General features: G+C 34.7%; 2 protein-coding genes across 2 annotated transcripts; both read left to right on the forward strand.

Moving 5' to 3' along the window:
* Nucleotides 1–1702: 1702 nt before the first annotated feature.
* Nucleotides 1703–5911, forward strand: LOC109186910 (probable protein arginine N-methyltransferase 1.2). Its single transcript, XM_019337098.1, has 9 exons — nucleotides 1703–2095; nucleotides 2643–2653; nucleotides 3008–3163; nucleotides 3348–3411; nucleotides 3525–3667; nucleotides 3834–3921; nucleotides 4116–4231; nucleotides 4356–4506; nucleotides 5346–5911. The coding sequence occupies exons 1-9, from the start codon at nucleotides 1846–1848 to the stop codon at nucleotides 5549–5551; spliced, it is 1185 nt and encodes a 394-aa protein (XP_019192643.1). The 5' UTR covers nucleotides 1703–1845; the 3' UTR covers nucleotides 5552–5911.
* A 5281-nt stretch (nucleotides 5912–11192) lies between these two features.
* On the forward strand, nucleotides 11193–15599 carry LOC109186659 (pollen-specific protein SF21-like). The gene is made up of 11 exons (XM_019336743.1): nucleotides 11193–11554; nucleotides 12570–12669; nucleotides 12763–12860; nucleotides 13006–13094; nucleotides 13173–13233; nucleotides 13313–13399; nucleotides 13494–13571; nucleotides 13660–13716; nucleotides 14191–14246; nucleotides 14352–14487; nucleotides 14995–15599. Exons 1-11 carry the CDS (start codon nucleotides 11492–11494, stop codon nucleotides 15232–15234), a joined length of 1065 nt encoding a protein of 354 aa, XP_019192288.1. The 5' UTR covers nucleotides 11193–11491; the 3' UTR covers nucleotides 15235–15599.
* Nucleotides 15600–15741: the final 142 nt, after the last annotated feature.

Raw genomic sequence — 15741 nt, forward strand, 5'->3', positions numbered from 1 at the left:
CTTAATTTCAAAATCAAACTTTTCTTTGGACAATAGGTTTGACTTAACAGTGTCGAAAGTAAGGGTGTTACTACTATTACCATACAGCATAATTTCTTTGAAATGCATGTATGATTTAGGGAGAGAGACAAGCAATAAAACAGCACGATCCTCATCTTCAATTACGACATCAATATTCTCCAAGTCCAATAAAATAGAATTAAATTCATCCAAATGAGATTTAATCGAAGTACCTTCCGTCATGCGGATTGTGTATAGACGCTCCTTCAGGCGTAGCTTGTTTGCCATAGTTTTGGCCATGTAAAGCGTATCCAGCTTGGACCATAATTCTGACGCAGTCGTCTCACTTAATACCTCACGTATAACCTCTTTAGACAGGCACAAAAGGATGGTTGAACGAGCCTTGTCATCCAAATCTTCCCAAGTTTCATCTGTCATTGCAGCCGGTTTCTTCTTCTTCCCAGCTAGCGCTTTCTTCAAACCGTTCTGGGTTAGAACGGCTTCCATCTGAACCTTCCAGATAGAAAAGCTAATTTTCCCGTCAAACTTCTCGATATCGAACTTAGTAACAGTCGACATCTTTGAAAATAACTCTCAATTAAACCGCTCTGATACCACTTGTTAGGAATATAGCGGAATAATGCGGAAGCGAAGAATCGAAAATTGAGAATTATAGAAGTTAAATAATAGGGGAGAATATAATAAATGACAAAATAAATTAATAAAGTGGGAAAATATAAATATATATATATATATTAATCTCTTATAAAGAGAAAACAAAGGAATATATATATACTCTACGTATGATAAAGAAGAAAGAATGAATGAATTGATGTTGCATGAATTACAAAAGTTAAACAACTATTTATACAATTAAAAGTGAGAGAGCTATGCGGCATTTGCGTGAAGCTCCGCAACAATCGGTGATGGCATGCAATATGACGTGCAAGAAGTGAAGACATGCATAGCGACGTGGATGGAAGTGGTCTCCACAGGTTTGAGCCACAAAATTTATTATTTTCTAACAGTAGTAAATCCAAGGCCATTGTTGCATACTCCACCGTTCAGCTCATATTCTCACTAGTATCTCTCTTAATTTTTTTTACTTTCCACTTTTACTGTTTGACGCAATTGTTCTTTGTCTCACAATTATCTCTAATTTGAGTTATTCGTACAATATTCATTATTTTCTTAGTTTATGTTTCTATGAAATTTATGTGCTTCAACATCATTCTAATTTTGATTTCTAGTGTTTGAAAATATTTTTTCAGTGCTTGGGAGCACTGAAATATTATTATTTTATAGTGCTGAAATATATTTTCAATGTATCGAAAAAATAATATTCTAGTGCACTGAAATTATTTTATAGTACTAGAATTTCCATTACTGGGGAGGATCATACTATTTTGTAACTATTCTAGGGTGTCCCCCTCTTCCCTTGATAAAAGAAAAATAATCTACACACAGGTTTTTTGAATTTCCGTAGCAATGGGTAGTAAAATATTCTATTAATTTCGTTAATATTTTATTGTCAGAATTGTCAAAACGGATCAACCCGCTTCGCGTTCAACTAAAAACGAGCCCAACCCGTTTATACGGGTCGAGATTTTCTCAACCCAATCCGTGTTGGCTCTCAGCCTGTTTATTTTTTTTATTTTTAATTTATATATTGTTTGAAGTTTTAATTTTTTGTATATATAATGGAAAAATGAAAAATCAAAGATAACAAGCATTACTGTAGTCACGAGTTCCTTGTTTAAAATAGAGCAGAATTCATTTGTCTCCCAACCTTAAACCCTAAATCATAGCCTCCATCATCTCCTAAAACCCTAAACCCACTCGAAGATGGATTCCGAGGGTCTAAACCAAACCACCACCGGCGGCCACGACAAGCGGCCAACGAAGATCAGATTCGAATACGACGACGAGGAGCAGCAGCAGCAGCGCCCGGACCAGGACGAGACTCTCACGGAGAGCTCGAATCTAGAGGTTGAGGAAGACACCGCCATGTGTGACCCCTCTGCCGATGAGGACTCCATGGTCGGCGACGATAAGACCAGCGCCGATTATTACTTCGACTCTTACTCTCACTTTGGTAATTTGCTTTTATTTGCCATCCCTTTTAGCTATATATTTCTTAGGAAAAAAAATAACATAAGTAATTAACTTCGTTTTATTGATTTGTGTTTTTCGGGTGGGAGGAAATAAGGAAGTATAATCAAATTGATTTTTGAATTTATCTTTTCGTATTGTAGTGTTGCACTCCATCTGTTTAGTGACATGGGAGAATTTGCATCTTTTAGTTGTAATGATAATGCACTATGCAGAGAGTTTTGTTCTTTATTTCTTTCTTGGGTGTTTATCTGATTAGGCTGAAGTATTTGGAATATAAATGTTTATTGAGGTATTCATTTAGTTATTGCTGTCCAATTATAGTTTTTCTTCAATGACCAAATCCATATGTTATTGAATCTCTATGAGTTGGTAATAATATGAGGTTCTGTATTTGATGTTTTACTAGCAAAGTTACATTGCAGAGTCATAAACTGGAACAACTTTTATTTGTCTTACTTTTCACAGTTGGTTTATTCTCATTTCAAGAACTAATTATTGTTCCCTTCATTTGTTGCTTGTTGTTGCAGGTATTCATGAAGTAAGTATTCATCTTTAGAAGTGGAGTATTTTATGTGGCTGTGGTTCATGAAGTTAGTACTATCAAGGTTTTTTCTTTCTTTGGGTTGGGGTGTTGTCCTAAACTTTCAACCATTTGAAAAACTGCCGTATGTGCATTTTCAGTCAATGAATTTACGTGACCTAGTCATGGGTGGGCAGAGAAAACCAAGAAGTAAATATAGTAAAAAATACTACCAGTAGTAATATTTTTTACATAAAAGCCAACTTCTACTCTCATTCACAGTTTCTCTTACCCTTTTACTTGGTCTCATTGAAATTACTCTTCCCTTAGATATCTGTGTTTACACTCATTTTAACATTTTTACTATCACAGGAAATGTTGAAGGATGTAGTTAGAACTAAGACTTACCAAAATGTCATCTATAAGAATGCTTTTCTGTTCAAGGATAAAGTAGTCCTTGATGTGGGTGCTGGAACTGGGATCCTTTCTCTATTTTGTGCAAAAGTTGGTGCTAAACATGTTTATGCGGTATGTATCCAATCTCTGCAAAGAAATTGCATTTTTGGTCCTTACCTTGTTAATTTGCATATATATGCTAATATGCAAGATTTTATTTGGTCTATATCTCATTATAGTTACTAGATTGTCTATGTAACCAACAAATGCAGGGGGTCTTTGTAGACAAAATTACGATATATATTTCCTCTTTCAGGTTGAATGCTCTACCATGGCTGGAATGGCACAAGAAATTGTGAAGTCAAATGGTTTCTCAGATGGTGATGCTCAGTTACTTTTGTATTATAATATTTCTTATATTTGTAGCAATTCTTTTGTTGTACTTTCCAGCTGATTCAGGTATACTGATTCTCTCATATTATCCTACTTTCAGTTATAACCGTTATAAAGGGAAAAATTGAAGAGATTGAACTTCCTGTTGCTCAAGTGGATATTATAATCTCTGAGTGGATGGGATATTTTCTGCTGTATGAGAACATGTTAAATACAGTACTTTATGCTCGTAATAAGTGGCTTGTAAGTATTCATTTAATGCACTGCTTTGTAACAAAATGATTTTTAATGCTTTAAAAGGTTTGCTGTATAAGCAAGCTTAGTTGTGTACAGATTGTTGAGTCCTCTCTTCTCTTTTTTGAAATTGTCTTCTAAGTTTCATGATCATACTTGTCATCTTCTATTGCAGGTTCCAAATGGCCTTGTGCTTCCAGATAAGGCTTCTCTGTATTTGACAGCAATTGAAGATGCTGACTACAAGGAGGACAAGATTGAATGTGAGCTTATTCTTTTGCCACGTGTCTTGTAGATGATGAATATGTGCTTGCTTCTGGATTGAGTCATGATATGCTTGTGTGTTTAAGTGCTTTTACTATCCTCAGTTCGTCTTGTCCTTTATGGGGCTTGGCTATCTAATTTTTTGTTTTTAGTCTCTAGTCTAGTAACTATTGGCAATTATTGAAATTTGCAGTTTGGAACAATGTATATGGTTTTAACATGAGATGCATAAGGAAGCAGGCAATGTCGGAACCTCTTGTTGATACAGTAGATAAGAATCAAATTGTTACCAACTGTCAGTTACTCAAGGTGGAGAGATCAAATTATTTTGATAATCAAATTTTCTTATGCCCTGCATTTTATTTTCCAGGCTATTGCAACGTGCACAATCACTTCTATTATCTGTGCACTGAGACATTATTTGTTTTTACAGACGATGGACATCTCTAAGATGGATGCAGGAGATGAATCTTTCACTGCTCCTTTCAAGCTTGTGGCAGAACGTGATGATTACATCCATGCCCTTGTAGCATATTTTGATGTATCATTCACCAGGTGTCACAAGTTAATGGGCTTCTCTACAGGTATCCTTTTATGCTTGAAGGCCCATTATTTGTTGCTCTCTCTCTCTCTCTCTCTCTCTCTCTCTCTCAAGTGGTGTTTTATGTGTTGTTTTCTTTCTTCCATCTCTCTTAATTATTATGAATGGAGTTCTGCACTGGGTAATATCGAATGGACAACAGCTGCTAAAACTATCACTTGATGGGTATTTCTTGATTATCCAATAAAAACATTCTGAATCCAGTCACTTTGTGTCTAATTACCATTACCAATGTTACTGGAAATTTAACCTTGGTCTTTAGCAATAACTTTGTCATGCTGTTCACATTGCTTAAAAAACAATGAAGGAAAAGGAAAATGTTGTCAGTAAAGACTTTTCTAGCGTTTAGTAGTATTCAGAAAGTGTTTCACACTTGTTAAATCAGGGTATATTTTGGGATATAAAGATAAAAGACAAAATGTTTTAAGGCGCCTTTTAATCTGCAAAAGGTTTTATGCCTATAGACATAGAAGTGATGTTTCCAGGTAACCTATTTATGTGCTTTTTAGTAAAGTGAACAATGCAAATCATTAAATATTTCACTTCTTTTCATGCGAAGTGAATGGGAAATGAGTGTCGTGTATTGATGATAACACAGCTGCTAAAAATATCATTTGCTGAGAGAGTGAGTATTTATTTGTGCTCTTTAAATCCAGTAGCTTGAGTGTAATTTCCAATATTGCTAAAGTTAGACAATTGCATCAAAAGCATGTTTGCCTTTTGTCCATACCTTATTGTAACTTGTAAGGTTATCTACTACTACTACTACTACTACACTGTTTGCTCCGTGTATCCCACCATTGATAGTATTTTGGCACGCAGGGCCAAAGTCCCGAGCCACACATTGGAAGCAAACCGTTCTCTACCTAGAGGACGTCCTGACCATTTGCCAAGGGGAGGCCATAGTTGGGAGCATGACCATTTCACAGAACAAGAAGAATCCCCGAGATGTAGATATTGTGCTCAAGTACTCCCTAAACGGTAGCCGTTGCGCTGCCACAAGAACCCAATATTACAGAATGCGGTGACAATTGTGAGTCGGCACAACACCAATGTATTGGTAAATTCATGGCGTCTTCTCGCCATCGTTTCTGCACTCTCAGCCCCCATCATTTTTGAAACGTAATTGCCCGTTTACTTCTGTTTCCCCCTAAATTGTTAAAAAGATCCTGCAATGTCCTTATTAGTAACTTGATTTATTTTCAACTTCTCTTTTCTTTTTTTTTTTTTTTGCCTCGGCTTATTTCAGTTTTATTTCCCATTTTTCCTTCGGCCGTGTTTGGGTGTTTGTATCTGTGTTGTGGTTGCCAAAGCATATACAGCTTAATGTAGTGATCGTCTGTCAACTTTGACAAACAGTGCTTTTGCACTGATTTCTTCCACCAAAATCAGCACGAGAGTCCTTACTTTCAGATTGCCTATAATGGGAAATCTCCTTGACAGCTTTTGCATACTGCTTGCTGTAATTCAAAATGGGATAAATAAAATAATTTAAAAAATTAATAACTTGCACGATTTATTAAAATAAAATTGTATATTACTTTTGTGGAGATAGTGGTTTTAATGTGAACACAATAATTGTTATTCTCACTTGTTTGGTGGTGTATGCTAGTCTCTAGTGCAATTTTTGTTTGCTGTATGCCTCTTTAGGGTTTCATCCTTACTTTTGGGTATGAAGCAGTTTTAAATTTTTAGGCTAATTGCCCACCTTTAGAGGTGTTTACAATTTAGTGAGTGAATTAGTCATTGTGTCCAGTGGAGATCTTAGGTTATACTAAAAAAATTAATTAATTTCGGAGTATCAATTTGCTTGCACGGACAGTTCAATTAGTTCTTGAGTGGTAAATTGTGTACAAGGATACATGGTTGAGCTCTGAAAGTTACAATGTGAGATGAACTTCTTGTGAACCTACCTAATAGGCTGTTGAGTTATCGTGATTTACTCATTTAGTATCCTATGAGCCTTTGAAGGAGATGTAATTTCGATTTTTGTGGTTAATTAATTACCCATTTTTTATTTTAATTTTTTTTAATGTATAATATTGTAAACAAAAATTACTATTACAATAAATAATGTTGTAGAAGACAAGGCTGCGTACCAAACAGCATACTGACGTAGTTTCACGTTGGTCAAATGTTGCAATCGTCAATTCGGACGTGTTTGGCAGAAATGAGAATAAAAAAACGTGTTTGGGAATTGGGAGGACAAAAATGGGACATTCTCTCTCCTATTCTTTTTGTTTTTAATTTTCTATTGTCTGTAATTTTAGCAACCACAATTTTTTTTATTAATAATAAAAATGAAAAAAAGAGGGGGAAGGACAAAAATAAAAGTGAGAAAAAAAAAAGGGAATATAAAAGGACAGCTAAGAGCTCCGGCCAAATGAAGAATAGAATCCGGACAACAAAATTGAGGAATGATTGATGATTCTCTTTTTTGGTAAAAAATGATTAGCCATGGAGTAAAGAAAATTGCAAAGTAAGCACCTCAATGACCTCATAGTTACTATTATTTGACTTATTATCAAAAATCTCACCAGACAAAAGATTACAATGAGCCAATGAGATAAATCAGTTTACGTTATCCCACAAAAAATAAAATTTAAAACTTTGTGATTACCAATTAAACGGTTCAATCAACTTAGTTGGGGTTGTCGCCTCTTTATTCTTTATTGGTGAACAAATAGTCATAGTTTCATAGAGTTCGGATTCAAGTTCGATCACTCTTAAATTAATCTAAAACGTCTTTTGAATTGAGTCAATATTTCGATCCTTTATCAATTTAGAGATAGTTGAGGATAAATTTTTAACCGATTGAAATACATTTTAAAACCTCGTATACCATTTTAATGATTGGATAAAAGTGCTACTTTAATGTAAAAATTGAAGAATAAAAATGAGTACGCTTATTAATTTATATTTCATGTAAAACTAGTAAGCTGCAGGCCGGACCTTTAAGAGTATGTTGTGATAGGAACACAACTCTGTATGTATAATGTTTGCATATATCCCAACACAAACATCATTATCTCCCTCTGTCAGACCTCTTTACAATCTTGGCTTCATAAAAAGAACAGAAATTACTTGGACTTTTACCCACCACCTCACTTCAGGCAAATTATGCCCCGGAAACGTGTTCACCATGAATGATGAATGGTGAACACGGATCCAAACGATGCCATTTTTACGGAAAAAAAAAATCGTTAATGTGGTGTTAACGGCGCGCGTTTGGTCAGATTATGAATTTTCTGTTATGAGATTATGAATGTACTGTAAATTCATAATCTCATAACTGCACATTCATAAATCCATGCAATTATGAATGTGCAGGCATGGATTTATGAATGCGCAGTTATGAAATTATGAATTTTCTTTTTATGAGATTATGTTGAAGAAGCTTGCGCGAAGAGGAAGTGAAACCGCAAAATGTGAAAGTGAAGAAGAAAAGTCACGCGATTAATTAAGGGAAAAAAAAAAAAAAAAGATAACGGTGTACTAACACCGTTGAGACCGTGTTCACCATTCATGGTGAACACGGTTCCATGGCATAACGATCCCTCACTTTACATTAGAAAATTTGTTAAAAGATTATTTGTTTTTAATGACGAAAAAAAAATTATGCTGATAAATCGCATTAAAAATATTATCATATGTGATTGGGTTGATTAAGGGAATGTTGACAATAATTCGAACTCAGAATTTTTTAGTACAAGAATTATGTTTCACCAATTTTTTTTTTTTTTTTAAATGTTTAAACACAAAGTGTTGGGTGATAAGTTCTTTTGTTTGAGTATATGCCATGTCTTGTTATGATTTTGTAATTATCAAAGATTGTTCTTTGATAATTACTACTTTGAATTCTATTTTTTTTAGAGCATGTTTGGTTCGATGAATAAAATTTATAAGGAAAAAAGTTTTTCTTAAATTTGAAAAAAATTGAAATTTTCTCAGTTTGGTTCATAGAAAACTTTCTTAAGACACACTTTGTAGTTTTGCATGGTACACATTTACATTTGAATGTTTGTTTCCGACCATCTAATCTTGCCCTATGAATGTGTGTGTGTGTGTATAGTTTGTGTGTCCCCTCTCGTATGAAAAAATTAATTTGTCAAACACTTTGTCACTTAATTGATCGAGTCAATTCGGTGCGAACGGAAATTAGTTTGAGTATAGTACGGATTTAAAGGTATCTCCTTTATGACACATATTGTCGTCTGACAAAAAAAAAAAAAAAAAAAAAAAAAACCAATTTATGTGCGTGCGTGCACGTAAACTAACCAACAATGTTAACAAACTCAGTAACGTAAAGTATTGTAAATTTAAAATGCACATAACATTATATATTGGGTATTGAAAAGTGGAGGGGAATATATATAAAAGTGTTTGATGAAAAGTCTGGCAAACGGCATGAAATGGTGCTATGCATCATCCCTAATTTAGCACATCAATCATGCCGTAAATATATGCTAAGATTAATGGATCACACTCCATCTTTTTTTTAATAATAATAATAATATTATTATTATTATTATTATTACTTTTTAAAATTTTTTTTTTTCATACTTGTCAACCGTTATAAGTCAAAAAAAGACTACATGCATACATACATACATATGGTAAATTGGATTGCAATCAAAGCTTTCAACTTTGTCTTGCTCTTCGCTTTACAATCAAGTTCAACCCCGAACTAACACTATTTTATATTCTACTTAATTTAGTTCCACTTCTTGAAAAATATTTTAGATTTTTTACTAAATAATGTTATTTTATGATAGAATAATGATGTTATTTAACGAAAAGTGATATATTTATACATATTTATGTGTCTCTCTATGGATTGAAAGGTTTTGACTCACCTCAAGCTTTGAACTTATGCATTTTAAGTTGAAAAATATTGCACCTAAAGCTTTAAACATACGCACTTTAAAAGTTAAACTGATACACCTTAAACTAGAAAGTGACGTCGGCCTTAAGCTACAATACACTTACACTTTTATATAATAAAATGTGAATGTTTAATTACAAAAAATTACAAAATTGTCATTACGAAACCTTTATATAGTAAAATGTGAGTTTTGAGTATGTTGTACGAAATCGTTATCCCAAAATAGGAAAATTAAAGATACAATAATTCAGAGTTGAAGAACTTCTTAACGTGGTTCACTTTTTTTGTCATTACATATAACATTTTGAGAAACAGAAATATGAAATTAGAATCTAAATTTACTATTTAAAATGATATAATTCTGTTTGACCACCAAACTTTGAATCTAAGAAAAACATTTCAATTAATATTATGATACGATATCACAAAAATTTCTATATATATATGAGTGTGCACTCGCTATTAATTTTTTTGGCATTTTGAACATTCTCCTAAATAGTATATGTATTTAATAAAAATAATTTAATGATTTTGTCGTTTTAAGAATTACCTTACGTAATTTATAATTAATTTTAATTAAAATTATTCCATACTGTACTATAATTATTTATTACTCAAGATCTCCTACCAAAGTAACACGTGGCAAGTTCTTGTTTTTTTTTTTTTTTTTTGGTTGGCGGTTTAATTTTACACGGATTTTTCTTTTATTATTTGGCACATCAATTGCCAATATATATATAACTTTAATAATAAGTGAAGGAAAAAAATTGAATAAATAACAAGTCAAAAATAAAAAGACAAAACAATTAAAAGAAAAAAAAGAAGAAGGTACAAATAGCCGCAGAACCAGCTAACGTTTCTCTTTACAGGTGGCATGTTATTTATTATATAATTTATAGTTAATTCGAAGAGTGCCAAGCTGTCGGTCGTGTTTTATTATTATTATTTTTATATTTATTATTTATTTATTTATTATTATTTTCACCATAATAATAATGCATACATACATACATATCCCATACTTCACTTATCCAATAAAAAAATCTTAGAAATCTTAAATTTTAAAAAAGGTTTAGTATTTTTTTTGGGTCTAATTAAAAGTTTACCCAATCGTTAAACTAAGATTATACCTCGAAACTAATCATGTTCGTATCGAATAAGATCTTAAAATCAAAACGCCCTTTCATGTATTTTAAGTAACTGTTAATAAATTGTAATTTAAACACGTTTTCACGCCGGCATGAGAAGCTCATTTAGTCAAAAGACAAAAATTTAGAAACAATGACCCAGAATCGAGTTTCATCAGCGACAGTGTTAGAACAACAGATGCTCTGTCAGACCTGGACGTGTGGCACAATAAGAGCTAAATTTATTATTTGTTATTTTTTAAAAGACGTTATTTATTCAGCGGCAGTGTTAGAACAACCTCACAGATGCTTTGTCAGACCTGGACGTGTGACACAATAAGAGCCAAATTTATTATTTATTATTTTTTAAAAGACGTTATTTATTCTAATTTGTATTATTAAATACCGAGATTAACGAAATTTCTACTTTACGTTATTATTATTATTATAGGTTTTAATAATTTTATTTCTGCGGGGTTGGGGGGTGGAATTTATGCGTTAAAGAGTGAGTACATAGGTTTACCATTGGTTTACTATCGTTGTTGTTTGCTAAATAATTTTGACTTGAAGGCGTCGGTGGTTAACCGCAGATTTTATTTACAGTTATATATACAACCGTTGGATTTACACACTATACATATATAGAGAGAGAGAGAGAGAAAAATTAGGGGGGATAGAGAGAGAAACGGGGAGGAGAGAAGAAAGAGAAGAGAGAAAGAATCGCTTCGTATATAAGCCAATCCATAGAAGCTCTGCTTGCCCAGGGCGTCTTCTTGATATTCAACCAATAAATACATACATTATATATATATAGATATATAGGTGTATGTATAGATAGAGAGCTGTGATTTAGAGAGAGAGAGAGAGAGGTATAGAGAGAGGAAGAGAGGAAAAGAGAGTTTCCTTGGCCTTTCGGCTTTATTTTCATTTTTTCCAGACATAGAGAGCCGACGGCCATGCCAGATTCAAGCAGCGATTCCGTTTCTATTGACGTCGAGACCATCTATCTTGGCGGAAAGGTTCCATTTTTTCTTACCGTATAATATTTGGGTGTTTTGTGAATTGCATTATGTGCTATAAGCTTATATTGTGTATGAAATGAAATTTATTTGGGTTAAGAGAACATTGCAGTTGTTTTGCCTTATAGAGGATTGGGAAATTTATTTAATTTATGTTTCTGCAAAATTAAATTTTGGAAACTATTGAATGTTGATTGGGTTTGAAGGAATTCATCTGGCTGCTTCATTTTAAGCTTTTCAGTTTGGAAAGGGCTTTTCATTTTCCATTTTTTGCCATAGCTTCCATTTAGGTAATTCAGGAATTTATAGGTTTTAGATTCCTATGAGAGAAAAGGGAATTTGGGGTTTCATTTTTTTTTTTTTTGTTTAATTAACAAGTAAACTCCTTCAAGTTTTGCCAAATGGCCTTATGGCCTTGTAAGGTTTAGTAGGGATAACTGAAGTTATGTAATTATTGGGATTTTGTTTGAATTTGTTCTTCAAGTTTTATCCTATTCCCATGAATTCTTGTTGTTTTCTTCTGATTCCTCTATTTCATTGGTTGAAAATTTGCCTATCTTTTCATACCTGTCATCTTCTTATTTTATTTGATAACACCTTGCCTTACACTCTATCTGTTACCTTTTTAAATCATTGGAGCTATTATCATTGATATATTATTAGTTTATCTTTGAAAGCAATGTTAATTATCTTAGTTTTCATCTTTCTACTTGAAAAATAAATAAACAAATAGCATTTGCGTTATTTTGGTTAATGGCTAGTCAAATGATTGGCCATGTGAGCCGTTCCACATGTTTCTTTCTCTAGGAAACTAAAAGATGTGTACTTTTTCATACTAAATGGCAGTTCTTTTGAGCTGTGATAGTATATAAAAGTACTAGCCATACTCGAATTATTTAATTTGCTCTTAAAAAGCATAGTGGTTTAGCAATTGTATGAGGGAGTATATGATCTTTTGATAGTGTGCGTTTTTACTTATGGGATTGTAACTTAACGTAAATGGACCTTTTTTCAGGAGCATATCGTACACACTGGCTGTGGTTCCGTGTCTGTTATAGTTTATGGAGACCATGAAAAGCCGGCACTAATCACTTATCCTGATTTAGCTCTAAATCGTGAGTTAGAACCAAGAAGTTTCTTTTTTAGTTTGTTCCATCGATTTCCAGAATTTTTCTTTGGAGTTTGCCTAATGGTGGATCTCTATACAGATATGTCCTGTTTTCAGGGACTTTTCTTTTGTCCAGAAGCCGCATCTTTGCTGCTACATAACTTCTGCATTTACCATATCAGCCCTCCCGGTCACGAGGTCTGTCAATTGGCTAAGTTGTCTGCTCTTACATATTCTCGTTAGTTTTGGGATTTTTTTTTTTATCCATTCAAACTGGAACATAGATACCTTTTTATTGTTTTATTCACATGATGTTCTGTGACTTCCACAAGAGTTCTTGCAGTTGGGAGCTGCTTCAATTTGTCCCGACGAACCTGTGCCTTCTGTGGATGATTTAGCCGATCAAATACTTGAAGTTCTTAACTATTTCGGGTACTATACTGATTCTTTAGCCGATCAAATACTTTTATTTTTACTTGTCTCTAATGGTATGACCGTAACTTTTTTCAGGCTTGGTGCAGTAATGTGCATGGGGGTAATGGCCGGTGCTTATGTCCTCACCTTATTTGCTGTATGTCTCCCTTGAATTATTTAACTTTTCCCGTACGTTTTTTCTTTTCTGATTTCACTGATAGTGATATCCTTGACAGTTAAAATTTAGGGAGCGAGTTGTTGGGTTGATTCTTGTTTCCCCACTATGCAAGGGGCCATCTTGGACCGAGTGGTTCTATAATAAGGTTCGTATTTGACTATTTTCTCCTTCATTTACTTTTTTAGATAGAGATGGAAAATCGATGTGAATGGCGTTGAGATCGATGTTAATCTATGTAGGTGATGTCTAATTTGCTATATTACTACGGAACGTGTGGCCTGCTTAAGGAGTGTTTACTACACCGATACTTCAGCAAGGTAATTCTATAATGCGTTCGGATCGTTCTTCCCGTGTGTTTGTTACTACTCATTGGTCGAGTAATAAGGTTGCTTCGAATGGTCTCAGGAAGTACGTGGCAGTGCAGAGGTTCCGGAATCCGACATCGTTCAGGCTTGCAGAAGAGTAAGTCCCGTAACTTATCCAGTCCGGTCTATGTAACTCACGAGAAACGCCCTTTTCTGCATTATGGCCTGACATTTCTCGACACCACTGTTGCAAAAATCGGTCTAGGTGCTCGCCTAGGCGCTATGCGCCCCTATACCGTAGCGATTTCCTCCCTAGGCGCTATGCGCCCCTATACCGTGTCGATTTCCTCCCTAGGCGCCCGCCTGCCTAGCGCCTAGTTAACTCGTCTATTTTGGTCGAGTTAACCCGGTCGACTTGGCAGGGCTATATATATATATATATATATATATATATATATATATATACACACACACACACACCAACACACGTGCAATGTTTTTTTTTTTTTTTAGTTAGCCGCATAGACGCCCGCCTAGGCCGTCTAGGCACTAGAGGCTACTCTACCGCCCGACTAGCGCCTAACGCCTACTGCAACCATGCTCGACACTCATCTGTTCTCCACTTATTCAGTTGCTTGATGAGAGGCAGAGCATCAACGTATTGCGGTTTCTTGAAGCCATCGATAGGTGAGAATAAGATTTCCGGTTTTGTCAATAAAGTTATCTTTTCAACTTTGGGCTCAAGAAGTGATTAAATCGAATTTCTCTCAACTGATTTTGGAAAACGAGCAGGAGACCCGACATCACTGAAGGATTGAAGACACTACAATGTCGAACCCTCATATTTGTCGGGGATAGTTCTCCTTTCCATTCAGAGGCTCTCCACATGACCGCTAAACTCGATAGAAGATACAGTGCCCTAGTCGAGGTATGCTCCCTTTAAACGGTTTCATTACTGAAGTTATATTTTCACTTTCTGCAATATCTTTTTTACCCGATATTCAACCAATTAGGTAATTAGGTAATAGAGTAATAACAGATGCTGCAGATGTTTGGCCAAAACTGCATTTAAGTTACCCGATTGATTTTAATACTAGAACCAGAAAGCATTGATTAGATTCTGTAGAATGCTGAGTGCTTAATTCAGGCTGAGCTGGCATTTTTTGGATCATGTGTCCAGGCGTCCAGCTGTAGTGTATGAAATAAACTGCTGCATTTATATCCGGAAAATACTATGTGTACTCTCACTCTATACTTCCAACTTTTACTCCCACATACAAAATTTCGATTTAGACACTTGTATTGGGACCCACATGAAAAAAGTAGCTTATCAGAGCCCGCCACATCAGAGAGTAAAATTTAGGGAGTATGATTTAGGAGTACATGTAGTAGAACTGCTGCTGTTCATAAAACATGGGGTGATTATGTGACACAGGTACAAGCTTGCGGATCAATGGTGACAGAGGAGCAACCACACGCAATGTTGATCCCGTTAGAGTATTTCCTAATGGGGTTTGGACTATACCGGCCAAGCCAGTTCACGGGGAGCCCAAGGAGCCCTCTAAGCCCATCTTGCATCGCGCCCGAGCTTCTCTCCCCCGAAAGCATGGGACTGAAACTAAAACCAATAAAGACCCGGCTCACGCCCCATCAACTCCCGAGCACAAGACGCTGATATATGGTTTCCAGAACTCGGTGTAAATCCAACCAGTCAAACCATATAGATTTTTTCTTCTTTTGTTGATTATTTTTTTAAAAAATTATGGAGATTCGGGGCGCGCTCACATCTGGGTGACAGGGTAGATATGGTTGTGTAGATATAGAAAATCAGCAAATTCTTTGATGGACATATATAGGGAGGGAGGAAGATTTGGATTCATTTATTGTAGTTGAGGGCCATATAAAAAAAAACACCATTTTGTTGAAGTGTACTGTAAATTTTTCAAGGGGACTTTTGGAACAAATTTGATGGAGAACAGTGAATAATCCAGCTGTTGGAGCTGGTGATTGATGATGATGAATATATTTATTTGTGGACAATGGATTTTCTTCTCCCAAGTAATGAATATTCCCACATTCTGTACATACAATACAGCTCTCAACGCGCATGTGCACATGGAAAGAATGGACAAAATTGGATTTGGATTGTTAGGCAGACCTCGTGACAACATTCAAGGAAGGT

This window comes from Ipomoea nil, unplaced genomic scaffold, assembly GCF_001879475.1.
Source record: "Ipomoea nil cultivar Tokyo-kokei standard unplaced genomic scaffold, Asagao_1.1 scaffold1407, whole genome shotgun sequence".
Classification (NCBI taxonomy): domain Eukaryota; kingdom Viridiplantae; phylum Streptophyta; class Magnoliopsida; order Solanales; family Convolvulaceae; genus Ipomoea; species Ipomoea nil.